General features: G+C 59.8%; 1 protein-coding gene across 1 annotated transcript in view; it reads right to left on the bottom strand.

The window, feature by feature from the left end:
* AR (androgen receptor) overlaps positions 1 to 10,622 on the bottom strand; it is a 43,073-nt gene extending 32,451 nt beyond the window's left edge. The window contains exon 1 of the mRNA XM_084269206.1: positions 9,463 to 10,622. Coding sequence (XP_084125332.1) covers positions 9,463 to 10,454 — 992 coding nt within the window. The 5' untranslated portion in view covers positions 10,455 to 10,622. The remainder of the gene's footprint in view (positions 1 to 9,462) is intronic.
* Positions 10,623 to 14,317: the final 3,695 nt, after the last annotated feature.

Genomic DNA, 14,317 nt, shown 5'->3' with positions numbered 1-14,317 from the left:
TCTAATGCTTTCCCAGACCAGGGAGAATGCCGGGGGACAGGAATGCAAAGCCCAGCACGTTCCCACCTCGTGTGGAGAACCAAAGAAGTCCCACTGGCTCCAGAAATTGTATTTAGGAAACCTGCAGTCTCTCCACCAGTATTTCCAGGGATGGTCCCAACAGGAGCAACTCTAGACCACCCAACAGGACGGGTGCAGGTACTCTTGGAACGTGGGATTTACCCCCAGGCTCTTCCCAAGCCGCCACCTTGGAGCACTTTGGTGTGGAGTGAGGGGAGACCCACCAGCCAGCACCCACCCACCCTCATGCGAGTGCATCAGATCCTCCGCAGACTGCAGCAAGAGCCTCACACTGAGTTCTGCAGCAGTGCTGGCACCCTGGACCCAGCATCCCAGGACACCCCTCACACACTGCCTGTCACAGACACCTGGCCACAGACATCCCACAAGATAAAGATCCATCACTATGGCCGTGCTGGCACACGAGCAGCAGCCACCACAGTGCACAACACCGAAGCAGCTCGCCATGCTCTGCATGGCACCAACCAGGACGCTGCCAGCCCCAGTGCATGGGGAGGGTGCTGAAGGCATCCAGCTCCCCCCGTGGCACCGACCCACCACAGCCCACTACGGTTATGTGCAGTGAAGATACCCGGCTGCCCTCCCCAGCCAGTTCTGCAGGCGGCTGTGCTCACACAGAACAGGGTGCCCCATACAGAACTGGCACTGCCTAACGTCGGCAGCTCCACAGTGACTTTCTACACCTTACTTTAGGCATCTCTTCTGTTCCTATAGCTGTTCTGGAAGTGGGACCCACCCTGCGTGCAACCTCAAGGAGCTCAGCGTGGCCCATGGCACCGCAGGGCCCTTCAGCAGTGCGATGGGGGCATCCAGCCACCCCCCAGCGAAACCCCTGGCTCCCCACACCCCCCTCACTGTGTGCACTGGGTGTGCCCATTCTGCTTACTTGTGCCCAGCAGACCTGCCATAAGCTCGGGGTGTAACTCACCCTCTGCAGACACCCGAGACGCCCGGACCTGGGTGGCATCCGATTCCTGCCTGGAGGGACGGGTGCTGCCACCCGGGGAAAGGGCAGCAGCTATAAATACCTGTGGGGCCGGGCTATATTTTCCAAATGATTTCTAGTACCATGGGATCACCTCATCTGGGGCCTGTCCCTCAATAAATCACCCTTACCGCTTCTGAGGACGTGTCAAGCATTTGACTTTATTTGTTCTCACTATTTAAGCTCCCCCGTGCCGGGAGCTCTGAACCGTGGCAGTGTGCAGGTGACCTCGCTCCCTCCGGCTTCTGCTCCAACCTCTGAACAGGGGAAAAGCAGAGGGAACAGAGCGGCACGAGCCGAGCCTGCCCCCCTGCCTGGCCCCCTCCTGCTGCCCAGACAGGCATCCAGGGAGCGCAGAGGCTCTCCCGCTGGGATCACCCGAGGTGAGGCACCCCATCTCCTGCGGACACCGTCCTGCTGCCCAGTGACAGAACAGGGTCACACATCCCTGAGGACATGGGACTATTGACAGGTGTAAAGTCCAGGGCACAAGGACACCTCTGCAGGGCGCTCTCCCAAAACCCAGCACAAAACCAAACCTGAAGCAAAGCTCCAAGGGCTGCCAGTGCCCATGGCCATCCCCACGCTCTGCGGGACGGCTCCCAGAGCAATCCCCTGGCAGCAAACCCCCTCTTCCCACCACAGGGAAGGGATAACTCCCCTTTTGTCTGAGAGTCTGCAGGCTGAATGGATCGCTGCTCTCCGTGCTTCAGGAGCAAAGTGCAATAAAGGCATCAGGTACTACTACCAGTAGTAATTCATGCCAAGGTCGCCGCAGCAGCCTGAGGGGCAAGGAAGGCACTGAGCCTCAGGGCTCTCCCAGTGCCAGCTCCTCCCCTGCGCTGTCGCGCATCCGGCACCGGCAGAAGGACAAAGCTGCAGCTGGACATGGGCGAGCAGCATGGGCAGGTCAGTGGAGCAGACAGACAGCAGCGGGTGCAGGGACAGTGAACAGGGATGAGGAGCCTCTGTCACAAGTCCTCACCATGACAACTGGGTCAGTTCCCTTCATCAAGCTTACTGGGATCACTGGTACCAACATGAAACACCGACAGCTCCGGTCTGCGCAGGGGGCGGATGCTGACAGCAGGGCCACAGCCCATTGGAGTTAAAATCCCAACGTGACCACACCACTCACCTCCACCACAGGAAAGCAAAGAGAGCCCAGCTTCCCTGGGGCAGTCAGCCTCCAAAGCCAGGTCAGGGCTGGACCAGGTCACAACTCACAAGCCAGGAGCGCTCACCCGCACAGATGCTACCATATCCCCCTACACAGCCCACCCCAGCCCACAGGCAGCTGGCAGTGCCCTCCTCAGAGCCCAGAGGAACAACTGAAGGCTGGTTGGTGCCCCAGCACATCGGCACAATGCTTGCTGAGCCGTGCCAGGCAGCTGGGGCTGGTGAAGCCTGGCACCTCCAGCCCAGCAGCCCTGATGCCACCCGTCGCGGCTGAGCTGAGGTTCATCTCTCCTGCTCTTCCCACCACAGCTGCCAGCACTGACCTCTCAGGACCGCGCATCTCAAAATGCTGAGAACCCCTGAATGACAGGGAATGACCATCATCTCTGCATTTTCTTCCTTCCCCCTCATCACTGCTGCCTGCATTCTGTAAAGCCTGAGCATTGAAACACCTCCCTCCCTCATGACTGGTCATGGGCACAGCTCACCCGCCCAACCAGACCCTGGCTACCAGCTTCCCCAGTGCAGAGCTGACTCGCTCCCCCTGCACTGCACACAGAGGATGGATGAATGTCTCCCAGAACACACTAGCCAGGACCTACGAGCAAACAAATGTGTTTTTTTTGTGTGTTGGGTAAGAGCTCCTTGTATCCTCCCACTGCTCGTATTCAAAGTCAAACCCTGAGCTACCCCTTGTACGGATGGATTAGAGACCTTATTAGAACCCTTATGCTGTGGGTGCAGCAGCATCCTGGCCACCCACACTGTGACCCCTCCGCACTCCCCATGTCCTACCAGCATGCTGGAAGGTAATACGGCTGCTGCTGTCCCAAATACTCCTGGAGAGAGTGCACTAATAAGGTGTAGTGGTGCTGTGGCCTCCCCAACTTGTGAGCCACTGGACCACGAAGCCCAGGCTATAGGGAAGGACCCCAAGTAGGTTACCAGCCCCTCTACACCCACACTGCTGCGCACGCTTCCCAAGCAGGAGACCTTCAATGGCCTGAAAGGATCTTCCAGGCACTACCAGCTGGTACCTGTGTGGGAAGAGGAGGAAGAGAAGATCCAGCTGAAGCACAAGACTCACTGAAGACACTGCTGGCCATCAGCCATGCCGTGCTGCGGTGCTGGGCTGCGCAGAGCCCCGTGGGGTGCACTCTGGAGCTGCCCCTTGCCCCGGTACCAAGGAGAAGCTGCCCAGGAAACAAGAGGCAAGCAGGAGGCAGGATGGCATGTCTGCACCAGCCAGGGAGTAGGAAATGACATGCCTGTATCTGTCTGGCCACTGTTTACCAGGCACAGCCGCTCCACAGAAGGGAGATGGGACACCTGCCTCTCATGCACGCAGCATCCTGGCTGTCATGAGGGAAAAGAGCTGGGAAGGATCTGGTACCACGCAGAAACTGTGCTGATGCTGCGTCCCTGTGAGTGTGGTGTGGACGTGAGTTCATCCAAGGTGAGAAGAGATCACTTCACTGCTGGGAAAGCCTTCAGCCTGCCTAACAGAGGGACACAGGCAGGCCCCATGCCTCCTGCACCACATCACCAACACAAGGTGCTGTCACGCAGCAGCCTCTTCCCAGCCGGCACGAGATGGTTGGTCTGTCCCAGGCACCTCTGTGGTGTCTGTCCCTGGCATAGAGCTCCCTCATGCAGCAAACATGCCTCAAAGTAAGAAAATTCACTTTAAATTGCAAGGAACATTGGAATAAGCTGGGCAAGAGGAGGACAACACCCTGGCCCATCAGCCCCTCCATCGGGTTGGCTCATCGGATGCTGCGCGCTGCCTTCGGGCCTGCAGTGCCTGGACAGGGTTTGCCACTTGCCAACATGTTCAAGACACCCTGAAAATGGGGAAGCCAGTGGGGCAATAGGGCAGAATGTGCAAAGCCAACACCTCTCAAGGCACACAGATACCCTGCAACACCAACACCAAAACCCTCCTTTAACCACTCACACCCCAGCCCTGCCTGGAGCTGCTCACTGGGGAAGATACTGAACCTGTGAGGGGGGAATTGCTTTTCCTTTGCATTTAGGATGTTTCACTGCCAGAGTCATTCACTGGAACTTTGGGATCTACCAGCACACCCAGGAAACAAACAGCCTTTACTAGAAGTAGTAGAAAGTCTCCCACAGAATAGTTTCCTTTCAATAAACACTCACATGTTGAATTTTAAATGTTCTTTTGGGTGATAAAATGTTTTTTTTCCCTCCTGTATTTAACTTTGTAATCTCAGCCCAGCAGCACCAGCGGGAAGTATCCATTTCACACTGAACAGCCAGCCACCAGCCCATGCCAAGAACAGCCCGAAAGCCAGTTACGTGACAATGGCCAGACGGGCACGGCAATTAGGACAGCGATTCATCAAACATAACGAAGCTTGGAGCTGAGACAGAGATGCAATTAACACGAGTGACAGAACAACACAAAGAACCCAACTTTGCTTCCACTACAGATTGGTTTTAAATCCGGAGCTGAGGCCGCTCTCACCACCCCAGACTGAACTGTCCCCTGTGAACAAACACATTCCCAGGGCTTGAGTTGACACTGGAATTTCTCCCTGCAGAAGATGAATGGTCCCAGTCCCCCTCCCAGCTGTGGGGCATCACTGTGGGACCCTGGCTCCCGAGCAGCTCTCCCTGGAGCCACCCACCTGAAGCTTGCTTTGGACGTGCTGTGAGCCTTCACCATCCCCTCACCCCAGGCCTGGGGCAACACAGTGCCAGCCTACCACGGGCACAGAGCTGCACATGGCCTTGGAGGGTCTGGGACAGAGGCGGGGGGAGCTGCACGCTGCCCGGTGGATGCCATCCAGCATCCCTCACCCTGCTACAGTGTTTCTGCTTTAATTCCTGTGGGACTCTCCCACACCCCCCTGGCTCCCAGCAAGAGCCTGGAGGCAGAGACTTCCAGGAATTGCCTGCCCCATGCTGCAGGGACAGGCTGGCAGCAGTGGTGCACTCCCAGCACAAGCACCCACAAACCCACAGGATCTGTGGCGCGACACGAGATGTCCACTGGTGCTTGTGGCAGCCCCAGGGGAGACGTGCCCAAGGGGGGATGCAGCCCTGTGCCCCGCCTGTCCTGGCAGTGATCTGGTGATCCCTCACCAGGGCTGATGCCCATCCCCATGGTGATGATCCCCCGGGCTGATGCTCATCCCGAGGATGGAGCACACATGGAAAGGCAGAGCTGAGCAGTTTTCTTTCAGGTACATCACCACTCCAAGCCACAGGTTCCTGCGCGGGCTGCAAGACAGGCTTTCTCTGTCATTCACAGTCAGTGTTCTGACATATGTTGTCCTTTTGACTTCAGAAAAGCACCAGATCCCTACCAACCCTTAACGAGCTCTCCTGGGCTGGAATTCAGTTCTCCTGCTGTGCAAGAACGAAGCTGGAGCAGAACTTCGACATCCCGGCTGCTCCAGTTACCCAGCCGCAGGGTATCACTTGTTTCACAACTTTAACTCGAGCCATGACAGATGAGCATCTTGTCACAGCCCAACCCAGTGCCAGATCCTGGTTAAAGGAGTCCCAAGCGCCCAACACCAGGCACAGCACCGGTGCAGGACTGATGCTGTCGTATTCTACAGCTGCCAGGAGGGACAAGAACTGAGAGGGGATGAGGAGGGATATTTTTCTATGCTTTCTCTCCTCCTTTTACCAGGATCCACCAAAAAGCTTCAGCAGGCTGATGACTTTCCCAGCTTCCCGAGATTTGCTGCCCATGGATCTGCACCAGCAGCTGTGGACCAGCGCGAGTGACAGCGCTGGTGGCAGGGACGGGCCTCGGGAGCAGCATCCCTCCACGCACGGCCCGTCTTCACAGGTAAGATTAACATAACATCCCCGTTCCCCTCAGCAGAATGGTCACCCTGACGACAGCAGACAGGAGTCCGGTCTCCCCTTCCCGAGGGCTTCTGAGTCCCACCAGCGAAGAGCTGAGGGTTGGGACTCCCAGGCCCCTCCTGGGGACGGGGATGCCAATGCAGCGCCAAGGCAGGTGCAGGTCAGGTGGTGGCTGGGTACTGGCCAGGAGTGAGGGCAGCCCAGCCAACTGCCTCTTGCCTTGGTTTGTTGGCTGCCCTGATAACCTACCCCATCTTTTTATCGGGCTCTTATCTCCTCCAGCGGGTAACATCACTGCAATGCTGTCTGCAGGCAGTACCTCCATCACGTGGCTGGCCACAGGAAGGGTTATGCAGCCACTGTGCCAGGCGATGCCCGAGCACGTGGCACGTGCCCATGCTGACTGTGGAGGAAGGCATCTGCAGGCAGGTGTAACCAGCAAACACGGGGATGCCAACAGGGAACAGGAGTAACAGCAAAAGCCACCTAAAAACCATCTGGAACTACACAGACAGCTCAATTTTCCTGAACAAATTACCCCTTAAGCTCATTCAGCACCTTTGTTCCCCTGCTTGGGCCATAGTTCCTTCTCCCACTCCATTCTAATTCACACCAGAAAGGCCCACGCTGCTCCCCTGCCACTGTGTTTGGATCTCACAAGTCAGTTTGACGTGGTAACTTTGGATTTATTCTATCAAAGCCACGTCTTGCTCTTAAAAACAGGTTATTTAGTCACCTCAAAGACTGCTGCTAACAATTATGCACCGGCCAGAGCACAGGGATAAACAGCTACAAGCCCAGAGTGTAACAGAAGCTTGGATTAATTTGCTAATTACACATAAGCATTGCTGGCACAATCAGGTGTGCCGTATCGAAAGCTTTCAGCTAAATCAGATTGTGCTGACGCCGACTTGGTTTCCTCTGTAACACTCCTCTACACCCAGACAATCCCAGGTACGAACAGCAGGACAGGCAACAGCTATGGAGCTGCAGTAGCACCTCTCCGAGCGCCCATCCCAGCCCAAGGGCTCTGTGCCTGGGGACCACAGACCCCAACACGAGGTGGCGAGGACAGCTCTGCCCAGGGGCCACCTAATTCGGTCCCACCAGCCCTGCTGGCTTCCCAGGCATCACCCAGCCATTGACAGCAGCTGTTTTATGAGCTGTGTGCTGCATCCCAGACTCAGGTGGAAGCCAGCACCCAATTTTCCATCAAGGACTCCCTGGAGCAATATAGCCCTCCTCTTTCATGGCTTTAGAGGTGAACTATTCCACTAAGAACCCCAAACCCAAACCAATGGCTGCAGCAGTGTGGGGCTCTGCAGCATGGATCTCCTCAGGCTGAGGAAGCTGCAGTGAGCCCAGGGAAGGGCTCTTGGCCGTTCTCAAATCAAGGGCTGCGGCTCCACTTTCCACAGGTTGAATCCCTCTATGCTGTGCCCCACAGGGCCAGAGCTCACAGCTAGCCCAGGGAGGCTGCAGGGGAGCAGGGCTTTGAAGCAGCTGGCCCTTCGCTGAGGGACCTTCACCATGAAGTGGTGCCGCTCCCGTGCCCTCCTTCCCTACCAGCACTGCAGCCTGGAAGCTGGTGCAGGATCCGCTGCCACCGGCTCCGGCTGTTCACTGCGCTGACACAGTGGCACATCCAGGAGAGCGTTAAAAGCCACAGTAATCGATAGGGAGCACACCATGAAGTCAGTGGGGACCTTGTTAGGTTGTAAATATAAACCTGGCAGCGATTAACCCGCACGGCTTTAACTACATCACAGAGGAGCGACCCGCTCTCCTCGCAGCACGTTAGAGCTGCACACAGGGGTGTGAGCACCATCAGTCCGCTGCCCACTCACAGCAGCCAGGTACTGCTGCATGGGCAATGGAGTTCAAAGGACAAGGCAATGGAGCTCACAAGCTCCCTGTGCCAGTCCAGACACCGCCGATTCCTGTGGGAATCCTGCTAGAGTGAGCCCAGGCCCCTCAGAGCCGCTGTGCCAGGGGACACAGAGGCAGCACGCTGAGCAGAGCCACAAGGAAGACCAGGATACAGCATTTCCCACAGGAATAAGTGAGGCATCATTTACATTAAAATTAAAGGCAGAACCTGGGCAGAACGTACCTGCTGCCCAGGTCCTGCCCACAGGGCTGTGGGCTGCCCGCCTCAGACACCCACAGCTCTTCACACCACGGCGTTCCCCATCTGTGGGGGGTTCTCTTGCAGGGGCTTCGCAGGCAAACAAACCATCACCACACTGAGCCTCCTGCTACCAAAATCTGCATCACCCACTGGCACCATTCAGCCAGTTAGAACTTTCCCAACTCTATTCCTCCCTGTTCCCTCTGCACAGACTGTGGCCAGGATTCACCCAGACGCTGCAGGAACGTACCCGGGGTGCACACAGCTCCCATCGCTGCTCCCATATGTGCAGGTGACTCATTTTGGCCTTTCCTTGCTTTCACCTCACTTTCTTTGCGAAACCCTCAACTTCCTCATAAACCCCCCAAGAAAAGTGCCGTGTGGGTGACAATCACTGCGCTGCCCAGGAGAAGCTGCGAGCGTTCCGAGGCGGCACAGCAGCAGGACTGTGATGCATCTGCCCTGGGCTAATCCAGAGGGGAAATCCGTTGGTTTCCATCTCTGCTCCCACACACGGAGTACGGCCGGGGAGCACACAGAAACTCCCAAGGGTGCCAACCCCAGACAAGGCCATCCCCACAGCTTGCAGCTGGGGTACCCTGAGCCAGCAGAACCCCCTTCTCAGTCACGCTCTCACTCCCGTTGCATCGGCCGCAGCGATTCCCATGCATTAGTGTGTTCTGCCACTGTGCTCCTGCACGCCCGCTGGTTCGGGCTGCGTAAACCTCACTCAGAGAGCGCGTTAACCTCCTTTTTTTAAAGAAAAATCACTTCCGATCGAATCCTTCTCACGCACCTTCCATCCCCTGCCGTACTCCTCGGCACTGCTCTACCCCTGCTGTAGAACACTCCCGGCTCTCAGCTCCCCGCACACGCATTTCCCTGCCTGAGCGTTCGGCAGCTCCGGCGCGTCCCCCCGAGCGCATCCCCGGCTCACCGCCAATTTTAACTCGCCCCCGGGACCCGTCCGTGCGCGAGACGCAGCGTCCCGACCCCGCGGCGAAAGGGGATAGCGGGCCCCGCGGAACGAACCCACCGAGGCCGGTGCTCGGGACGGCGGCGGGTACCGGGAGGGGAGCGAGCGCACGGGGGTCCGGCCGTCACAAGCGACGGCACCCCGGGAAAAGGGAGGAGCGGAGGTGAACCGCGGCGGGGCCAGGCGGGCCGGACGCGCGGCGTTAGCGGGCAGCTGCGGGGAAGCGGGGGCGCGGGGTGCCGGCGGGACGCGGATACTCACCGGACATCGCCGTAGGCGCCAGCGTAGCCCTCGGCCCAGGGCCCCAGGTCGCTCTTGATGCAGGCGGCGGGGGCGGCGAAGGGCGCCCGGCCCGCAGGGTACCAGGCGTCGGCGGGGAAGTCGGCGGTCTCGGCGGCCGGTCCGCGCCCGCAGCCGAAGGGGCCGGGGACCGGCTCGGCGCAGGGCCCGTAGAGCTGCCCCTCCTCGGCGAAGAAGGCGGGCCAGGGGGGTGCGGGAGCCGGCGGGGCCAGTTCGGCGCTGTAGCGGCACGGGACGCCCCAGCCGCCTCCCGCCGTCGGCCCCGGCGGGCTCTCCAGCTTGATGCGAGCGGGCGGCGGCGCCAGGGTGAAGCCGGGGGGCGGCCGTGCCGCGGGTCCCGGGGAGCCGCGGTAGAGCCCCGGCCCGGCGGGCACGTCGACGGCCTCGACGCCCGCGAATGCGGCCGGGACGGGCGGCGGCTCCGGCGGGTCCCCGCCGGCGGGGCGGGGGGCGCGGGGCGGCCCGGCGGGCAGCGCGAACATGCAGTCCTCGCGGGGCAGCGGCTCTCCCGGCGCCTCCAGCGCCTCTAGCGCCAGGCCCATGGAGGCGGACACAGCTCGGCAGAGCTGCTTGGCGCTGTCGCCCAGCGGGTCCTCCTTGGGCGCTGGCTCGGCTTCGGGCGGCGGCAGCAGCGGCAGCCCGCCCGCCTCGCAGAGCAGCTCCCGCAGCTCGCCGGCGCAGGGGAAGGGCGAGCCCATGGCGGGGCCGCCGGCCGGCAGCGCTTTCCCGGCGCTGCGGGGCTCCGGTGGCGGCAGGCAGGCAGGCGAGCCCGGCGGTGGTCGAGGGCTCGGGGGGCAGGACGCGCACGCCGGCGGCTGTGGGCCGGCGTCCGGCTCCTCCCGCGGCGCCTGGAAAGCCTCGCAGACGCTCTGGAAGAAGGTCTGAAAAGCCCCGCGGAAGGTCCTGTCCCCCGCCCGCGGGTACACGCGGCCGACCCCCAGCTGCACCTCCATGCCCGCCGAGCGCGGGACAGCGAAAATGGTACCGGCGGCGGGGGCGCAGAAGCCCCGGAAGGCAGGCGTCCTTCTTCCCCCCGCCCCGGGCCGACCGACCGCTGGTCCCGGCTAGCGACGGTCCATCCCCGCCGGAGCGGGATGCTCAGCGCGTGCAACAGGCAGGAAAAGTTGGAGTCGAGGGGCCGGGCGCCCGCGGTCCGTGCGGGAGGCGGCGGGGCGGGAGGCGGGCTGCGGGGAAGGAGGCGCGGTGCGGGAGACCGCCCCGCGCTGCCGACGCGGCCCGGGGGGCTCTGCAGCGATTAATCCGGCTGCTGTCGGCGGAGGCAAGCGGCGCCCCTCGTCTCGGCTGCCCCTTCCGCGGCGGTCGGGCTGGGCGGCGAGCGGAGCCCCGCGGGGCCGCAGCGCCGCCGCCGGCTTTCGCTGCAATTTCTGGGCTCGGCTGCTCACCGGCGCCGGCCCCCGCGGGCGGAGCGGCACGGGACGGGGCCGCCCGGCCCGGCCCGCCGGGGAACGGCGCCCGCCACCGCGGCCTCTGGACGAGCGCCCGGCCGGGCGGGGCGAGGCGGAGCGGGGGCGCGGCTGCCCCGGGGCTCCCCCTCCCTCCTTGGCCGGCCGGGGACGCGGGGGGACGGCGGGGCGGGGCTGCCGAGGGGCTGGGGTTGCAACCCCGTGCGGACCCGCCGGGCACCCGGCCCGGGCCGGCTTCGCTGACCGGTTTCCCCGGGCGGAGCGCTCGCAGCCGGCGGAGCTCAGCGGACAAGCCGCTCCCGGGGAGGGGTCCTCCCGGGGAGGGGTCCGGCTCGGCTCCCGCACCTTTCAGGCCGTGCCCCGGGCTCCGGACGCCCCCTCCTCCGGGGGGGGGGTGGGAGGAAACGCGCTGGGCTCCGCGCCCCCTGCGCGCACGCCCACCGCTGTGGTCACGGCGCGGTCGGAAAAGACCTGTCTGTCAGACATCATTAGTGTAGGACCTACCAGAAACAAGGCTTGAGCTCCCCTTACCGGCCCTGTAACCGCCCGTCCCAGCAGCCCGGTAGCGGAACCGTTCCCCTCCGAGAGAGGTTGGGCAGACCCCGTTAATTTCAGCCCCTTTGGAGACTGAGGGTGGGGGGGGGGAAGTGATGGTTTCTTGCAAATGGAGGAGCGGAGCCAGTCAGGAAAATGAAGGATCACATCCAGTCTTTTAAAAGCATTTTCACGAGCCGTAGGAGATAAAAATAAACCCCAAGTACAGCCAAGCAAAATTTGGCAGTGCTCGCCATGCTGCTGCCGGGGTGGCCAGAGGACCCGGCCTACCGGCTGAGGGCCGGTGCGCAGGGTGAGGACAGCATCGCCGCTCCCCCCACAGAGCTCACCGGTACCGACGGGGCAGGAGGGCAGTGGGCAGGGGCTGCCACCACCCAGGCACCGGCCCAGGGCTGTGCCCAGCGCTCCCGGGCCACCGGTGAGGAATTTGCAGAGCAAACCTTGTCAGCTTTCACTGTGAGCAAAACACCAGGCTGGTTTTTAATGGCAACTAATAAAGCCCCTGCAATCATAAAGCAGCACAGCTAAAACCGGGAAAGGTAAAGGGAGAGGGAGATGCTGCACAACACGTGTGGAGAGACAGAGACACAAGACCCATCGGTCTTCAAGTCAAAGCCCCACAGCAGCAACAGCAAGCTCCAGGTGTGGGGAAAGGGAACACAATGGGGTGTCGGAGAGGTGCTCAAGGGGATGCAAGGAGACAAGGAGGGGGTTTGTGTGGCCAAGCATTAGCTGCCTTACGAATTGTTCTTCACGGCTCCCTGTAGGGAAGAGCCTGGGCACAGGACACTTTTCTGTGGGGCAGGCTCATGAGAGGAGTGTCCCCAGCAGAAGTGTGGCTGCATGGACGCTTTCCCAAAGGCTGTACAAAGCCATCCTTGGGTTTCTATCAGACACAGCTGAGTGCAGGATCTCTCTCCCCCTGCCAGCTCCACAGAAGTAACAGCAGCTTCTCTGCAAAGCTGCTCTCACATCTGAAACGATGGCAAAACCCCTGGGGCACAAACCCAGGACTCACAATGGGATCATGTTGTGGTGTCCCCTGTAAATGATGCAAAAACCTGCCCTGTCCCAGAACGTGAGCTGTTGCCACAAATCCACACCGACAGATGCCTGCTGCGTGTGTGTGCATCCTTGTGTCTCTGCCTGCAGCCTCTGTGGCTGCCGAGCCTCCGGGGTGGAATATATGGACTCTGGAAAGCATCAAGGGAGGATTCCCAAGAGCCGCATCAAGAAGTGTGCTGAAAGGAGCTGGGGGTGGGAGATGCAGTGTGAGACCCCTGAGGGGACAGGTGGCTTTGTGTCTGAAACACAGTGTGGGTCATTCACACACGCGATTCTGACCAGCATGGGAAGAGCTTTGCCTGGCACCACTGTTTCCAGGGAGAAATGTCCAGCTGAAGACCCCACACGCTGCAAGGGCCTTGCTATGAGTCAGGGCTTGTGCTCAGACAGCCTTTTCTGCCGGGGATCAGGTCTGGCTGGGCCTTTCCCACACCTCTGGCTCTCTGTGGCTTGAGCTGGGGTTTGTCCTGCTGCTCTCTGACTGTCTGGGCTCCCCTGTCTCTGCCTGGGCCGGTACCTGGATTTTCACACACTCTGAAGTTTGCTGCTGGGGTTTGGAGATGCAAATCACACCAGGCCACGTAAAGAGGGACTGCAAAGTGGTTAATGTTCTTCTCAGCTCACAGGCCCAATGCTTGAGCTTTGATGGATGGCCTACGTGGCTAAGATGTATTATTTTAGAAGCAATTTTGTGATTAGATCTTCACATTAATCTGAAGAAGCCAGTCATTTTTCTTTTAGTTTTTTTCTTTTCTGTTATTACTTATTCCCTGAACAGACATCTCACAAGTGGTTTGTGTTCCTGGCATTCGTGTGTTTCTTTTAAAGATTATTAAATATTAGTAGATTTTGTGGTGTGTACGTGTGGTGGATCTGCCCCAGCTGGAGCAGGGCTGTGCAAGCATTCTGCTAAAGGCTGCACATGTTTTAATCTTTATACTCGGCTGATGAAGAAGAACTGGCACTGCTAATGTACAGAGAGTGTGGTGGTTGCAGTTACTGTCTCACAGATATTAAAATGTAACTTTAATCTTTGGTGTTTTAAAGTCCTTCTGCTGTTTTCATTGAAGCTGAGTTAAATGATGCCCATGAAGTCACTGTCTGCAGTTCAGAAGTCAAACACAATCTCAGCTTGGATCTCAGATTCCTGCAGCACAGTAAAATCATCACCGCTGATGGAGAACCAGGCAAACCCTACGTGAACATGTTATTTGCTGTGTGCAGGCTCAGCTGCAGTTTGGATTATGAAATCAGAGGAGAACGAGGAGCAGTATGAGCCCAGGCACGCTCGGGATGGTGCCTAACCCAGAGCGGAGCCAGAGCTGCTCCGTCGAGCGGCTCACGGGATGTATTACGAGTCCATCGCCTGGACCTGGCACTGTCGGCGGCCAAGGCACCGAGGTGTTGGGTTTTATTCCTTCGATCCGGGTGTAAGGACTGTTTCCTGTTCCATACAACAGCATTAAAGTCTGTCACCCACTAGGGAGGTCCGGCAGCTTGAGCCTAAGCAGCGTGGCCGTGGAGCCGTGCGGCCACATCAGCTGTGTGCGGCACAAAGCCGGTGGCCACGGCTCCTCAGTCCCCTCCCCACAGCCGCTGGCTTTGCTCACTGGGGAACGTGTCATGCGGGTGGAAAGGGATCTGGGAGTGAAAGCAGACGTTCCTGCAGCAGCCTGATCCCGTCTGAGGCACATGTGGCTTGTGTTACAAAATAGTGAGACTGAGGAAAAGGCAGCATGATGGGCTTCTCCGGGCACTCACATCCCGGGGGA

This window comes from Gallinula chloropus (genome assembly GCF_964237585.1).
Source record: "Gallinula chloropus genome assembly, chromosome: 11".
In the NCBI taxonomy this organism is placed as follows: Eukaryota; Metazoa; Chordata; class Aves; order Gruiformes; family Rallidae; genus Gallinula; species Gallinula chloropus.
Note: the sequence above shows the minus strand (reverse complement) of the source record. Positions and strands in the feature narration are given on the sequence as shown.